This window comes from Podarcis liolepis, assembly GCF_965112155.1.
Source record: "Podarcis liolepis genome assembly, chromosome: 2".
NCBI classification, from domain to species: Eukaryota; Metazoa; Chordata; class Lepidosauria; order Squamata; family Lacertidae; genus Podarcis; species Podarcis liolepis.
This window is the reverse complement of record NC_139555.1, coordinates 50,943,502-50,958,379: the sequence shown is the minus strand read 5'-3', so window position 1 is coordinate 50,958,379 and position 14,878 is coordinate 50,943,502. Positions and strand designations below refer to the sequence as shown.

Sequence of the window (14,878 nt, the reverse complement as noted above, 5' to 3'; positions counted from 1 at the left end):
CCTTCTGCAGCTGGAGCTGATGGGAATTACAGTCCCAAACATCTGGAGGGCACCAGGGTCAGGGTAAGCTGCAATAAGGGCCTGCCTTTAAGCTACATGTCAGCTCTGTTCAATTCAACCTTCTGCTACTACAAGAATGATGCAATGTGCAAACTTTTCTTAAAATCAAATAAAAATTCTCAGGATAAAAAACTAATGCAATCAAGGCTACAGTTGGAATAAACAGTCTTTTATACATTCCAGGCTTTCAAAAATGCTGTGGAAAATGGCCTTTAATCTAGGGAGTTCACTCCTTTGTATCTAGCCATGCTACATGCTACATTGATGCAGCATAATATTTCTGCCTATGTTCCCCAGCTGAAACACAATCTCCTGCTTTAAAGTAAGCACCCACTGAGAATAGCAAGACAGAATGATAATGTTTAGTAAGGCCATGAGACAAACCAAGCCCACAGAGCCCCACTTCAAGTCCTAATGAAGACAGCCAGAGAACAACAACTCTGAGACATTCTCATATGACTTCACAACTACATTATTTCTCATGTGGAATATATTCTTGCTCATAAAGAGTGCAAACTATAGAAGCACTATAGTTCAATAAACCTATGAACAGTCATGAGGTGTGTGAAAAAGCATGTCTCCTTAAACTTCCTCCCTCTACCTCAGCATAGGCTATCTCAATCCATGTCAGTAATACTCAAGTGCAGTCGTGATAAGTAGATCTCCACAGATACAGACATAAGTGCCATTTTTGTGTGTGTGGTTGATACCCTGTAATAGTCCACTGCCTTTTGTCTGTTCCAGATCCCATTGAAAAAGACATCACCAGCCTCTTCATATAGTTCCATGGCCAAATGCAGCTCTTCAGATTTCAGTGACGTCTGTATGGCTGCCTGGGAAAGGGATCAGGTCAGGGTAAGAGCAATGGCAGTATCATCATACAAGAAGAATGTAAGGTATGGCTAAAAGTTATGACTGAATGTTATACCCGGCCCTTCGTCATTGTAGCATATATGCAATGTTCGTGTTTGCTCACAGTATAGTAACTACAGTGGTACCTTGCTTTTTGAACGTCTCCGTTGACGAACGTTTCAGTTTTCGAACACCATAAACCCTTGTAAATGCTTTGGTTTTCGAACACTTTTCAGAAGTCGAACATGTCACGCAGCTCCCATATTGAGTTTTCCGTACTGAGTTTTTGGTTTTTGAATGTTTCAGAACTCAAACGGTCTTCCGGAACAGATTACGTTTGAAAACTGAGGTACCACTCTATATGAATGCCATTTGCTACTTACATCCAGGAGCAAACCAATTCAATATTCCTACACAACTGCCTACAAATCAGTGGGGTTGTACTGGAATGGACAGAGTCAGAAGAGTCTGAATTTCTATTGCAAACATAAAGTCTTCTTCTCCAAAACTGTAGTGCACTCATGATTACGAAGGAAAAAGTGATTATCACATATACTAAAAGTTCCAAAATTATTGCAGACTTCCATTGATCAAGGGGCCAATGTCCGCCTGCCTCACTCCATAGCTCCCCCTCTTTCTCCACCTTCCTTCTGTACTGTGGCATCTATTGCTACAACACTCTTCTATTTAACTCCTTCTTCCCCTCTAGCATTCATTGCCAGTCTCCCCAGGGGGAAAGCATCCAAATGTCACAAATATATCCCTATGCTTCAATAACATTTCTTCAATTTTAAATAATCAGGGGGGTTCACTTCATGAGCTCTTCAGTAATGGAATTTGAGAGTTTGGGCACAAATAAACCTTTTATCAGTGTGCCGTGAGTCATTGCACATTTCATACCCAAGTGAAGCTCTGAGCATATGAACCTGCATGTCAGTACAATATACAAGACTTGTGCCTCTCCCTCAGCCAAGATCTATTCAGTGTCCATCAACTGGTGGGAAATTTATTGCCACTGCTGACACTACTTCTCTTAGACACTGACTCTGACTCAGCAATCACCATGCGCCAGACATTGTACATTAAATCAAAAGATAAAGATTTTCCTGCAGATAGCAGTTTGCTATTTATTAGTGTTTGGAACCTCAGCTTGGCAATCTTACATCACAGAGCCGTTAGTTAGACACAACCAGGCCTCTTATTTTTACTTTACCTGCAAATACATTTCCACAAGTTCATCCTCTTGCATTTGATAGTAAAGCCTTCCAGCCTGCAGCCAGGCCTGCGCTGTTTTGACCGTTTCCTCCAGGTCAATGAAGATTCTCAGACTCTGTTTGGTGTAATCCAGGGCCCGTTTCACATATCTGTGGGGTTGATAGAGGCTCCATCATTGCAAAGAAAATGTGGGAGCTTGTGCATCAAGTCAAAACAAACCAATCCTTTCTGACCAGCCCTGCAAAGCTTTCCTTGCATCATTGTTTCCTAAGTCCGACACAAGCTGAATGATGGTCCCCTTCCATTTAGTGCTAAACTTCACAGAGAAGCTCTTATAAAGCAGGTGGAATGGGCCAGGCATGTCATAATCACTTACTGTTCTAAGACCTCTACTGCATTTGGTGTAAGGAAAACAGTGGCTTCCACTGTAGTTCTGCCATGGATCTATGCCTTTCCTATTCCCTACAAAATGAAGTCCAGTTCACACTGTGCAACAGAGTAGCCTCTCTATGGGCAAGAATGAGTCTGAGGTTCATAACCGGCAACATATTAAAAGTGTGTTTACATCACCTATGAAATCTGTTCCCTCCAATCGTGGTAAATGAATTGCACATGAGATGTTTGCACATTAGTAATGGGATCAATATCACACAGCAAACATGGCAAAGAGTAGGCCATCCAAGAGATAACTGTTTGTAGTTGTGATTTTAGTGTTTTTTTAAGGAAAAATAACTGCAACTGACGTCTTTTCATCTCAGTGGCTACTGATTTCTCTTTTCTTTCTTTCTTTTTTTTTGAAAATATTTTTTATTTGCTTTTACCAATACAAGTTTACAATCCAGCAATTTATATAAACATCTCTTGAGATTATCTGAATCTCGACAGCCCCCCCCATCCCCTACATGGTTCCTTATTACAATGTTCATAACTGCATATAAGTCCATTCTCCAAATTTCATTTTTTCTAATCATCCATCGTTACATTGCAAGTGAGTCTTGGAGTCCAGCTAAAGTTTTAATTTGCTTACAACGGTCTCTTAAATAAATTATAAATTGTTCCCATTCTTTTTCAAAGTTCTTATCCTCTTGACTCCTGAGTCTCCCCCTTCGTTTTGCCATTTCAGTGTAGACCAGCAGTTTGGCTTGCCCATTCTTCCCTAGCCAGGATTTTTTCTTCCTTCCATCCTTGGGCTAGTAACATTCATGCAGCTGTTGTCACATATGTGGCTACTGACTTTTCAGTGACTCCTGTTCATCAGATAAATTATTTGCTACCATTCTTCTGGGAACCTGTAATCCTCCAGATCTTGCTGGACTACAACTCTCATCATGCCTGACCTCTGGTCATGCTGGCTGGTGATGATGAGAGCTGGCGTTCAACAGCATCTGGAAGGCCACAGATTCCCCACCTCTGGCACAGAAAGACGCTATCACAGACAGCCAGAAGCAGTCACCCCAAATCTTTTTTTAAAAACACCCTCTGGTGGGACAATGCCACATGGCTGAGGAACAGTGAAATTTGCGTTTGAGATGATGGATGAATAAGGTGGCGGCAGGAGATGGGTGAGATTTAAGAACATCCTGTCTGCTCTAGGATGCAAAATACATCTTTTCATGAAAGCTGTTGGTGATATGTGAAGTGTTTCTCTCCTTTTCAGACAGGCAGTATTGGAATAATGTCACAATGGCCTGTCAGTCTTCAGGTGAGCAGCATCAGCATGAGGTCACAATGCCAGTATTCCCCCTTCAGAAAGGCAGTGTCAACACAGGGCCACATTGTTCTCCCTCCCTCACTGAAGCAGAGAGCGGCAGCATGTCTTATATAAACAACTATTTATCTCTTTCACTGGAAAAGCTGGAAGCCGGAAGTGGATACAGTCTCCTCCTCATGGAGGGGGCTCCTCATGGAACAGTATGTGGGTACAATTTCTTTTTTCTTTTATCAGTGTGTCTGTACTGTAGACACCAGTGTTTTCTTTCTGTACTGTAGAAACCAGTGTCTCTCTCTCTATCTGAAATGGAGGGCGGCATGTAGTCAGAGAAGTGGCAGATAAGGAGTTGATGGGCAGGCATTCCTACACAGTTCTTTCCATTGTGCATCCCTTTTCCTCCAGGGTAACCTGTAATCTTGAGCAAGGAGGCTTACAGTACAAACCTCCTCTTCGTATATTCCTTCCCTCTGAGCTCATTCTGACCTTTCATAGGAAGGGTAGCATTCAGATTCCTAAGCAATCATAACATAGCCAATACTGCAAACAAAGCAGTGGTAACTTGCAAGTACACGATAGATAGCTGCATTTAAAATTAAGTGAACGATATTTATTCTCAGTATGCCCTGGGGCTAATTTACCACCTAATTTATCACCTGCACTAAATGCCAAAAATATTTTCCTGGGGTATTTCATACTATTTTTCAAAATGTTCAAAGCAGTGTACACCCCCCCGGGCAATATAAAAACATTAAAAACTATGTTTCTCAATGGATATGGATACTTTTTGAAACAAATGTATGGTTTGCTTTAAGACCCACTGTGCCGTGTTTTGTGGCTGGTGTAGTTCATGCCATGTGGTCCGTACTCAACAGTGGCATTTAAAATTTCATATTTAAAATTTAATGAGTTTGCACTAAAAATGATAAAAGTGAAAATAATTGAAGTTGTCTGGCAACAAAATCACTGAAATAAAAAACATGGTTAGAAATGCCTCATTTTTTCCATCTTAAATGTTGTACATGGTGCCGACTCACCTGGTTGTCTGCAGACTCTGGTAGAGCTGGCTGAGGACCTGCAAAAGCTGCCCTTCCATTTCTTTGTCCTGGAGCTGCTGAGCTAGGAAGAGTTGGTGCTCATGGTAGATGATGCAGGACCCAGTGTTGGGCTGCACTTTGCGATAGAAATGGCAGATGGACTCCGTGACCTGAAGTTGACCTGGGTCGCAAGATTTCAACATTTAAAATTGTGGGGTGTAAAAACGTATTGCAGTCAAATACAACATTCCTACAATGCACATGCTGGGGAATGCTTTGTATCACTCAGGAGAAAACTTGCCAGTTCCTCCTGAGCTGGGACACACTTCCTTTGCATGTGACTTAATGTGGGTGTGGCCTGTTCTTGGACAGAGGAGCGCACGGCCTCCATGTTCTGCTCTTCTTGTTCTCCATTTTGGTTTCCTAAGAGTTAGGAGATGTGACTGCTGAGTCGCAGTCACTTGAGACTATTTCCCTTATGGGATAGTTCACATAGTTATATGTTGTTCTGTAAATTAAGTCTGCCTTCAAGGATCTTATTGTGAACTGGATGATTGTAAGTAAACTAGTTTTATGTTAAGTTTAATCAGATGGTCGTGTCTATTCTTTTAGGAGGGATATAAAAAGGGAAACCAGGAATCTTAAGTAGTGAGGCTCAGACGATCCAGCAACAAGCTAACCACTGTGTAATTTTAAAAGGGGGATCTTTGGAACTCTGCTAGGATATGGAACTTGCTAGTGCAAGTTAGGAAGGATATCATTAAATAATCTATCCTCTCCTGCCTCCCTAAACATCCCAACAAAAATAAGGTCAAGGAAAAAGCAAATAACACCTTCCATTTCCCCCCTCAACCCACATCCCAATAGGCTAGCTACTCACTCATAATGTTGCTTGTGTTCAAGGCAACGGCCAAGGCGAGTTCATGAAACAGTTTGCTCTCATCTGTCTTATGCATCTCCACCTGGCACTGGGCCAACCACAGCAGAATCTGCACCAGCTCCAGCTGTGCATCATCTCCACCCTGTAGTTCAAAATACAACCTAACAGCCTGGAGAAAGTAGCATTCCGCTAGGTGGCTTGCCTGGCAAGAGACAGCCAGGCACCCAAAGTTGGATAAGGCAATGGCTTGGTTCCGCCTGTTGCCAGTCTCCTGGGCTTTGTTTAAGGCCCTCAGGTAGTTCTCTGCTGACTTCTGCACCTGCCCTTCTCCTTTAAGGGCAATGGCCAGAAGGTTGTGGACAACCCCGTCTTGCGTGATGCTGTCTGTCTGTCGCAGAGAACGCAGGAGGCGCAACATGATCTCCGACGCTTTTTCTGGCTGGCTGCTCAAAGCGTACACCCACCCCAAAGAAAGGGAGGACTCAAAAGCTTCCTCCTCGCCCATCACTTTGCCAAGGGCAACAGCCCTGTTCGAATAATGAACGGCTCCTTGTAACATGCCATGCTTGAGGTACATTTTGGATAACACTGCACAAAGGGCTCTCTCCGTGGGCACAGCTCCGTTTTCGTGGGAGAAGGCCAAGGCACAGCTCAGGTAGAGGCAAGCCAAAGCGGGGACGCTGCTTCTGCTTCTCCTGTCTTGGATCACCAGGAGCTTAGAAGCATTTGAAAGGATGAATCCAGCTCTCCAAATGGGTGTTGGTGCCCCTTTCACAGGGCTGGGAGGGGAAAGCCTGGCCGATGCCAAGGCAACATGTGGCAAGCACTTCTTCTCATAGAGGTAGGTCAGGAGAGGCATCAGGTCCAAAGAGGGTGCACTGGAGTCCTGGCTAGAGACACTGGAGCACAGGAACTGCAAGCGTTCGGAGAAAGGCAGGACCTCGTCATACTTGCCCAGCTGCAAGAAGAGCCTGACCACAAGAAGGCAGGCCCGAGCTTCCAAAGCAATGTTGCCCATGGCAATGGCTTCTCTCAGAATGTACATCATGACCTCAAGCTCATTCTCAGAACAGAAGCAGTGTCCAGGCAGGCAGGCCAGAAGGGCCACCCCTTTCCCAAGCACGGACAAAAACTTCTGCTTCATCTTCTGCTTCAGGTAAATGGCAGCAAGGTTCGTGTGCAGCGAGGCAAGCAGGGGCAGGTCATCAAAACCTCTGTCAATAGCGCTCATGGCTTCCTCAAAATACACTCGAGCCTGAGAGAACTTGGCCTTCTTGGTGCAGAGGCGGCCCAAGAGAAAGCATATCCGGATGTGAGCCCAAGCAAGGTGACCTCTCTTGGCCCAGTTCCTGGATGTCTCTAGGTATAGGACTAGCTCTTCCTCACTGGAGAAGCCATAGAAGGTGGAACTGAGGAAGGAAAAAGAGAGGTCATAGAGACTTTGGAAATGGGGCACATAGCCATCTTGGTTGAGGAAAGTCAATAGAGGGTCAAAAACATCAGAGTCCTCCATGTGCCCAGCGTTCAGGTCAATAAAGAACTTGGGGTCATCAAGGTCATCTGGTTCTGGCAGAAGTAAGTGTTCCAGGGTAGAAGGTGAAGAGTCACCAACAGGACTGGACTTTTCAGAACCACTAGGAGTTGGCAAGCTATTGCTAGCCTGCTTCCCCCAGCTCTCAAACATCCAGCCATCCTTAAGTCCCTGAACAACTGCATCTGAAAGAGAGAGATAAGCCACAAGGAAATGCTTCCCCTCACGAAGATACATTTCAGGAAAAACAGCACCCACTTTCCCCTTCATCCATACTCACCTGATGGCATTCTTGGGTACATTGCCACAGGTTCAAAGCCATCTGTGGGACCCAGAAAAAGGGTGGAAAATATGCAGAATGAGATCGTGGGAAGCAAGAAGGCTGCACCTCAAATACTGCACTAAAACCAAAGGCTTTCACTATCTTCATCTCACAACACATTTAGCTTGAAATCGGGAGATGTGCTCAAAGGGGAGAAGACAGGCGTAGGAGGCACTCAGAAGCACTATGACCCCGTAGGTGAAAGGAGAGCTAGTTGTCCATTCTGAATTAGAAAAGTTAATTTTCCAAAAGGAAAATGCCAACAAAATCTGGTTTTAAATTTTGATAAAAGTAGTACTATCTCTTTCATTTATATTGTTTGACCAGCTATTTAAGAATATGATGGCTCACTAATATTCAACAGTAATTGATGACGGTGATTCAAAACATGAATGGAGTGAACAGTTGGAGGGAAATGGCAAAAGTTGGGAATGACAGGTAGTACAGCACTTTGCTATTAGACAAAGGGCTGTATTAGGGAGGAATGGATACTCACCAAGCCTGTACACAGAAGTGATGTCTGTTTGTGCCCATTCACCCAGAAGATTACTGTAATGTGTCTCATTGCCGTTGGATGGAACCTGCAGAATGGAAGTGACTTCTTCTTCACTAAAAAATACTGGATACTTTTGCCTGTGTTGGGGATAAAACATGGGTAACAGCAAGTCAGCGCTACACCCCATCCTAATCTCTCTCTTTGCCTCTGCTAAGAGACAAAAACTGGTGTCATTTCCAAGGAATGTGTGATATTTCCTCTCCTTAACTATTCCTTGCAGTACAGCTGAAGCTGAGTACCAAAGTTTTAGATGTGGTGAAGGCATTGCGTTCCAAGGAAAATCTACTTTACCCAAAGTTAAGAGAGCATATCTGCATATCGGGGGGGGGGGATCTCTGGCAAGGTAACTGGGTTTTTCCCACCAACGTGCTGGAAACAAGTTGTGAGGCAAACAGTGAATTTGGCAAAATTAGGACTCGAGGAAACTGGGGTTCAAATTCTCACTCAGCACTGCAAGCAAGTTCATCCCTGATAGGAACCCACCATGGTATGCTTACAATGATTTTCCACTTCCTATTATTGACAAGTTGAATTGTTTTAAGGAATGGCAAAAGGTATTGTCTAAATTTATCTGGCCGGGGGGGGGGGGATGACCCAGAATTAAGTTCAAGTTATTAACAGATTTGAAAGAGAGAGAGGGTTTCTCCCTGCCAGATTTAAGGATTTACTTTGAAGCAGCAGCCTTTTGCTGGTTGAAAGAATGGTTTTTGCTGGAAGATACAGACATTTTAGATTTGGAAGGTTCTGATAATGTATTTGGAAGGCATGCATATTTATGGTATGATAAGATAAAGGCTCACAGAGGATTTAAAAATCATATAATTAGAAAATCTTTATATAATGTTTGGATAAGATGTAAGGATTTGTTAGAAAGGAAAACACCCAGATGGATATCACCTTGGAAGCTAAGACCTATAAAAGGTTGAATATGAAAGCCAAGTGGTTGAAGTATAATGATATTTTGATGGAAGTAGGGGGACCAATTTAGATTAAAATCTTATGACCAGTTAAAGGATAAATTAGATGTTTGGTCCCAGTACATCCAGATAAATGAAGTGTTTAAAATGGATAAGAAAATTGGTTTTCAAACAGAGAAATCCAAACTGGAAATGGAATTATTAGATACAAAAATGAAAAACCTATCCAAGATGTATAATTTATTGCTGGAATGGCATACGAAAGATGAACAAGTGAAATCTGTAATGACTGAATGGGCTAGGGATGTGAGGCACAATATTACGATGTTGGATTGGGAGAAATTGTGGAAAAAAGGAATTAAATTTACAGCATGTAATGTATTAAGAGAAAATTTGATGAAAATGATGTACAGATGGTACTTAACACCAGTGAAGTTAGCAAAAATGTATCAAACTCATGATAATACATGCTGGAAATGTAAGGAAAAAGAAGGAACCTTTTACCACATGTGGTGGACGTGCCCCAAGGTAAAAGACTTCTGGGAAAGGATTTATAATGAACTGAAAAAAGTGTTGAAAAACACATTTATTAAGAAACCAGAAGCCTTTTTACTTGGTATAGTGGGGCGTGAAATCCCCAAAAAGGTTGTTACTTTTTTTCTGTATGCCACAACAGCTGCGAGAATATTACTAGTGAAGAATTGGAAGAAACAAGATTTACCAACTATCGAAGAATGGCAGATGAAGATGATGGACTATATGGAACTTGCCGAACTGACTGGGAGACTCCGAGACCTGAGAGAAGAGACGGTGGAAGAAGACTGGAAGAAGTTTAAAGAATATCTGAAAAAATATGTTAATATTTAAATCTTAGAATAGCTTTGGAAGTAGATATACCGTATTTTTCGCTCTATAACACGCATCTGACCATAACACGCATGTAGTTTTTAGAGGAGGAAAACGAGGAAAAAATATTCTAAATGAAACAGTGGATGTATGATTTTTATGGTTCATGCTGTGGCCACAGACATGTGATCTGACAGTGAGTTTGGGGTAGCTCAATGCAAAAATCCTGAGGATCCATGTGGATCCGCGCTTTGAAACCACGTTTTAAGTGGGGAGGGAAGGAAAAGAACTCAAGGGACAAGGAGCTTTTCCGCGGGGAGGAGGGAGGGAAAGAGCACTGTTGCTTTAAAGGTATACTTAAGGTATTTGCCCTGTGCCTGGGTTTTTTTCCATTTAACAGTTTGCAGCCTTTTCCTTCCGCTCCTTGTTTTGAGGCGGAATAGATTTGAGCAAGTGAGGAGGACTTGGATTGCAGGGGATTCGCCATTAGCTCCTCCTTGCAGCCTGAATGATAAGCAGCCACCAGCAGCAATAGAATGGAGCACAACAAAGCGGTAGGGGCACTAGGACCCAGACAATGCTCAAATCTATCCTGCCTGAAAACAAGCTGCTCCATCCCAGCCGATCAGCTGAGACGCGGGGATTTGCGAAGTTTTCCCCTCTCCCTCATGCCCTCCCCAGCCTTTTTTTTTACTTCCTGGTTTTCACTGCGTGGCTCAGAGCTCGAGGTTGGTTTTATTTTGCTGCTGGTTGCTTAAATTTTATCTTTCCTGCCGTCTCTCTGCAGCCTCATTGCTCTGTTTAGAGAGCGCGCAGACCTTTGCTAGCGTCTGTCCCTCCTCCCCTGTAAGCGGCTGCTGCCGGCTTTGCTGCTATGGCTCTCCTTCCCTCCCTCCTTCCTGGCTCCAGGTCGCTTTAAAGAAAGCAAAGTGAGAGCCTCGTAGAGCGTGTAAGTGGCTCCCGCTTTGCCTGACTGATGGCAGCCATGGCTCTGATCCGTGCATTCACTCCTTAACACGCACAGGCATTTTCCCTTACTTTCTCGGAGCAAAAAAGTGCGTGTTTTGGAGCGAAATTTACGGTAGGCTGTAGGGTTAGAAGTAGAAGATAGTGTATTTTAAAATAGTATTATTTGTAAGTGATAAAATGTGAAGGCTTTTATGGTAAAAGTAAGCTTGATAAAAAAATGGTTAAAAATTATGATATATGTAAACTGCTAAAGATGAAGTAAAATGAAAATCAGATAGGGGGGACTTGGGGAACACCTAACAATGTTTAGAAAAAATAAGGATAAGACAAGAATTTGTATTGTATTTTTTTTCCTGTTTGTGTTGTTTAGTGGTGTTATAAAATGAATAAAAAAAATTGGGGGGGGGGAATACAATGATTTTCCAAAACAGATTTTTTAAAAAACTAAAATGTTAAATGCTATTACTGCCAGCAGTACAGCACCTAAACTATGACAAATAGTATTTATTTTATTTTAAATTGGTTAATTATTGTATTGATTAAGATAATTAATGAAACATTATTCCATCAGCAGACTTAGTCTGATGAAGAAAGGAAATGTAAAGTATTATCCTAGACATGGTGATTCAGAGGTAAATCTGAGTATTGGTTTATGAGTTCAATGTAGATTATTCCAAGGTGAGTGTGGGATTGCAGACTCAAGTTTCAATGTTATAGGCTGCAATCCTATACCTGAGAGTAACCCTCTTTGCATTATTATGATGCATGATATGTAGTTATGGCATTCATTATCCACTTACAGTAGAAGGAAAGTATCACTCCAAGAAAAAATCTTTCCAGAGCATCGTAAACTGAAAATCTTGAGGAAGATTAACAGTGACATCTTGTGGCCACTGCAATTTCACACGCAACTCTACATGCATACATACAGAGCTCAAATGTACCTGAATTGGTTAGGATATACGCTTCATTTGTCTTCTAACTTACCTCCTGCATGAATAACATTCGTATGTGATATATGCAATAACTGTCAGGAGACAGCTTTTTTCAGTAGGGGCACCACAGCTTTGGAATGACTTCCCTAAGGAAGCACACCTGACATCTACTTTGCAAGCTTTTAGGCTGAGGGTGAGTAGAAGGTAGGTTGAAATCTACTGGTAGTTTTCTCTGGCAGTTTGCACTAGATCTGCAAGGGATTCCAGTTCCCAAAGGTTCAGCTGCAGCAGCAACCACAGATTGCTGTTTTCTACCTATATTAGGCTCCTGAAAGAAAGAAAGCTAAGCAGACATGGACTTCTGGGCAAGAGAATGATGTTTAGTTCAGTTCTCATCCTGGAAAACAAATTCCTAGGCTCAGAACATGCTCAGAGGTTTGTTTGTTTGAATTCTAACGTTTGCTTGGACCATAGTTTTCAAACCCATTACTTGCAGTGATACAATACCTTAATCAGAGCACCTGGACAAATCCTGCCACTAGAAATCCAGCCTCATGCTGCCACACATGTGCTAGTTAAGCCTTCACCAAAAGTGGATGTCCCAGAGGTATTAACACTTTATAGTCCTCTGGCCAGAAGATAAACTACCTGAAATTGATTGAATTGACTTTACTGTAGGAAATGCTAATGACCAACTAAGCTTCCCCACACTGTCATGTAAGCTGTCTGTTTTACCTGATGTAAAGCAGCATTTGCTCTGTCCCTTCAAATGGTGACTCTTTATTCTCATAAGCTTGCAAATTGCACACACAGTAGTTGCTGCAATTAAAGGCTACCATCTTTCTCTTCTATTACCCAAAATGCACCTCACAGCAGATGATCGCTTGAGAATATATTTGGGACCAAGACCAACTACTATACATTAGTGCAATATTCACCAAACCATAAACCACTTTTGAAAGCCTTATCAAACCCTCTTTAAAAACCCAGGATTTCCTTAAACTACAGCTGCAATCCTATACTCACTTACCTCAGAGTAAGCCACACAGAACTCTACAGGACTTACTTATGCATAAACAAAAGATTGCCATGTACACATTCCTTTTCTAGCTGTTCTTACATGTGACCGAAGTATTTTCTGAATATTCATCCACTGATCTGAATATAATTATCTACTTGCTCTGAAACAAGGTTGTTTCTACAATAAACCCATCAACTATGAGCTGGAGTTCTATGATGCACCTCCACATGAACAGAAACTCCCCCATTCTTTTCTGTGTCAGGACAAGCACCATGCGCAATGCACACAGAGAGCTTTCCCCAATGTTAATGTGAAATGGGATTCATTTGGAATATTCTGTAAGCTTCAGAACTCACATGTGAACACCAGAGCTACTGGACTGGAGCAACTGCCCCCCCCCCCGCTCTTCCCTCACTGTTGCCATATCAAGCCAATTTCTACATACTGAAGAATGTTATCAGTTAATTGAAATTCAGAGGAAGAGATAAGATGCAAGTTGTGGCAACATTTCTTAAGGATATGCCTCACAGAAACCTGAAAGAGGCATACGCTGTGGTGCTTTTGTCTCAAAAGCCTATTTTCTCATCACCTGAAATTATATATTTTAAATCTCCAGCCTCATTTTTAAAAAGATCTGGTCCTCACAGATGCAAGCAAACACTTGACGTTTAAATCAATTACTACAGGAGACCATTTAGCATTTGGTGGGGGGAGAAATAATTACAGTGGTGCCCCGCAAGACAAATGCCTCGCAAGACGGAAAACGCGCTAGACGAAAGGGTTTTGCGTTTTGGAGGTGCTTCGCAAAACGAATCTCCTATGGGCTTGCTTCGCAAGACGACAATGTCTTGTGAGTTACTGCTGGTTTTTTCCCCTCCCCCCTTTTTCTAAGCCGCTAAGCCGTTTATCAGCTGATCTGATCAGCAGATAAGCCGCTAAAAGCCGCTAATAGCGCTAATCCGCTAATCCTTCAATGGGCTTGCTTCGCAAGACGAAAAAACCGCTAGACGAAGAGAATCACAGAATGGATTATTTTCGTCTTGCGAGGCACCACTGTACAAATAAATTCCAAAAGTAAAGAAAATGAACACCAGATTCTTCAAGGGTTGATTCAAGTCACTTTGTGGAGAAACAGGATGCAAGAACACCAAAATATTTGAAAATGTGAACTGTCAAGCAAAAGTAAACAGATACTCTTATCTGTGTACTTCCTCTGTGTGTTGACAAGGCCCCTTGATTTCTTCAGAGATTAACTTCCCACCAGGTAGTGATCACCCATAGAATTGTACTGCTTGAGTTGCTTTGTGCCTGAGGCAAGGCATATCTTTAAACATCTCCATTTAACAAACTCATATTCAATTCACAAATCATTTCTATATTATGATTTTGATCACATGCCTTGAGATGTTTTCTTAAGCAAAAAATAATAATAATAATCTTGAGCAACAACATTTTTCCTGTCTCCTATCCACAGTTCCCTCACACCTCACCCTACACAGAAAAAGATCCCAAACTTGATTTCTGCATTTATGCAATAAACACCAATTGTGTCTTTATCTCAGCCCACAAGTGTGTTTTCCTCCCTCTGTGGGTATTTCACACTTACATCGGCTCACAAGTCTCAGGATGCACACATCTGGTTTGGACAAAGCCTACTGCACCGCTGGTTGTGGATTTCCCTATAAACCACTGGAGGCCTGGAATGAAGAAGCCAGTGACCTCTATGGTGTCCCCTTTGCAGAAGCTCAGCTCGTCCCATCCTTTCCCTCTGTGATCTTCTGTAGTTGTGCACCTCCCTTGGCCTAAGAAATAAAACAAAAATGTCCCTCATTCCAGCAGGCTGAACCATTGAACCATTCTCTCTTTGAAACAGTGACCACTGGCAGAGAAGGGCATGCTTATGAGTTGAGTGTGAAAACAAAGTAACTTTGTGTCCCATAACATTTGTGTTTTGTCCTGTCACCTGAAACCACAGCTTATTCTTAATACAGCTTAATACAGCCCCCCTTCAAATGAAGACAGAAGAAAG

At 42.3% G+C, this 14,878-nt stretch overlaps 1 protein-coding gene across 12 annotated transcripts in view; it reads right to left on the bottom strand.

Annotated features, from left to right (window-relative positions):
- The window catches only part of SH3TC2 (SH3 domain and tetratricopeptide repeats 2), a 54,441-nt gene that overhangs the window by 16,653 nt on the left and 22,910 nt on the right, over window positions 1–14,878 (bottom strand). For 7 of the 12 annotated variants that reach the window (XR_014520931.1, XR_014520932.1, XM_083483417.1 and 4 more), the window contains 7 exons: window positions 14,456–14,651; window positions 8,102–8,238; window positions 7,564–7,605; window positions 5,753–7,468; window positions 4,873–5,053; window positions 2,126–2,276; window positions 771–893 (listed from right to left, as the gene is read on the bottom strand). Coding sequence is in view for 10 of the 12 variants with exons in the window: in XM_083483417.1 (XP_083339543.1) it covers window positions 771–893; window positions 2,126–2,276; window positions 4,873–5,053; window positions 5,753–7,468; window positions 7,564–7,605; window positions 8,102–8,238; window positions 14,456–14,651 (2,546 nt within the window). In the remaining 2 variants the exon portion in view is untranslated. Of the gene's footprint in view, window positions 1–770; window positions 894–2,125; window positions 2,277–4,872; window positions 5,054–5,752; window positions 7,469–7,563; window positions 7,616–8,101; window positions 8,239–14,455; window positions 14,652–14,878 lie in introns of all 12 variants that reach the window. The other 5 variants (XM_083483416.1, XM_083483418.1, XM_083483424.1 and 2 more) reach the window with 1 other exon arrangement.